The sequence below is a fragment of the Dendrobium catenatum genome, unplaced genomic scaffold (genome assembly GCF_001605985.2).
Source record: "Dendrobium catenatum unplaced genomic scaffold, ASM160598v2 original_scaffold_149252, whole genome shotgun sequence".
NCBI classification, from domain to species: Eukaryota; Viridiplantae; Streptophyta; class Magnoliopsida; order Asparagales; family Orchidaceae; genus Dendrobium; species Dendrobium catenatum.
In genome coordinates this window covers 1-1238 of record NW_021467680.1, presented here as the reverse complement: position 1 = coordinate 1238, position 1238 = coordinate 1, and the positions used below count along the sequence as shown (strand labels likewise).

The window sequence follows — 1238 nt, the reverse complement described above, 5'->3', positions numbered from 1 at the left end:
GGCTGATTTTAGATATTTATTTTGATTTTCTCTCTCTTCAAAATGACTCATTTCTATATATATTCAGACTGATCATCCTGGACGATCGCAACTTCGTCCCGAACGATCCAGCTCTGGAGAATTTCGTCCAGACGAGATTAATTATCGTCCCCGGCGACTTGTCCTCTGGAGCATTTTCGTCCAAACGATCCAAATTTTGTCCAGACGAACTGCTCAGTTTCCACAATTCCAACACAACCTGTACCGATCGTCCTGTGCTTGCGAACAAGTACAGGTATGACTGTCTCATGTCAGACTCCTTCTCTCAAGTATCTTCCCGTGCAGTAAGGTGCTTCCACTGGACTTTAACCATCGGAATCTGTTTACTTCGTAGCTTTCGGACGTCGTACGCCAAAATCAACTCTGGCTCTTCCTTGTTCGCCAGATTCTCCTGAATCTCAACCTCGTCAGCTGACAGCTTCTTCCCAGAGTCAGACCACTTCCTCAAAGTGGATACGTGAAACACGTTATGCACGTCAGGCATCGAATCAGAAAGCAACAGTCGGTAAGCAGATTTTCCAATCCTTTCCAAGATTTCAAAAGGTCCAACATACCTTGGACTAAGCTTGCTCACCTGGCCAAATCTGCTCACACCCTTCATCGGGCTGACTTTGACATACACAAAGTCACCAACTTGAAATTCAACAAATCTGTGCTTCTGATTGTAATATTTCTGCTGTCGGTCCTGAGCCGCTTTCAATCTTTCTTTAATCAAGCTGATTTTCTTAACAGTTTATTCAAAGAAAGTGGCACCCAATTCCTGCCTATCTCCGACCTCAGTCAGAGTCAAAGGAGCACGGCATTTCCTGCCATACAGAGCCTCGTACGGTGTCATACCGATATTGGACTGAAAACTGTTGTTATATGCAAATTCGATCAGCGGAATATGATCTTCCCAGCGGAATATGATCTTCCCAGCTTCCGCCAAAGTCCAAAACACAAAGCCTCAATAGATCTTCCAGTACCTGAATGGTCCTCTCAGACTGTCCGTCGGTCTGAGGGTGAAAGGCTGTACTGAAATGTAGTTTCGTACCCAAGCCTTGCTGAATGCCCTTCCAAAGTCTGGAAGTAAATCGCCAGTCTCGATCAGATACGATCACTTTAGACACATCGTGCAATCTGATAATTTCCTTCACATAAACCTGTGCCAAGCGATCCACCGGATCTGTCTGTCTGATCGGAAGAAAATGGGCGGACTT

General features: G+C 45.2%; 1 protein-coding gene across 1 annotated transcript; it reads right to left on the bottom strand.

Moving 5' to 3' along the window:
• Positions 1–304: 304 nt before the first annotated feature.
• On the bottom strand, positions 305–640 carry LOC114578771. Its single transcript, XM_028692234.1, has one exon. The coding sequence runs from the start codon at positions 638–640 to the stop codon at positions 305–307; it is 336 nt and encodes a 111-aa protein (XP_028548067.1).
• Positions 641–1238: the final 598 nt, after the last annotated feature.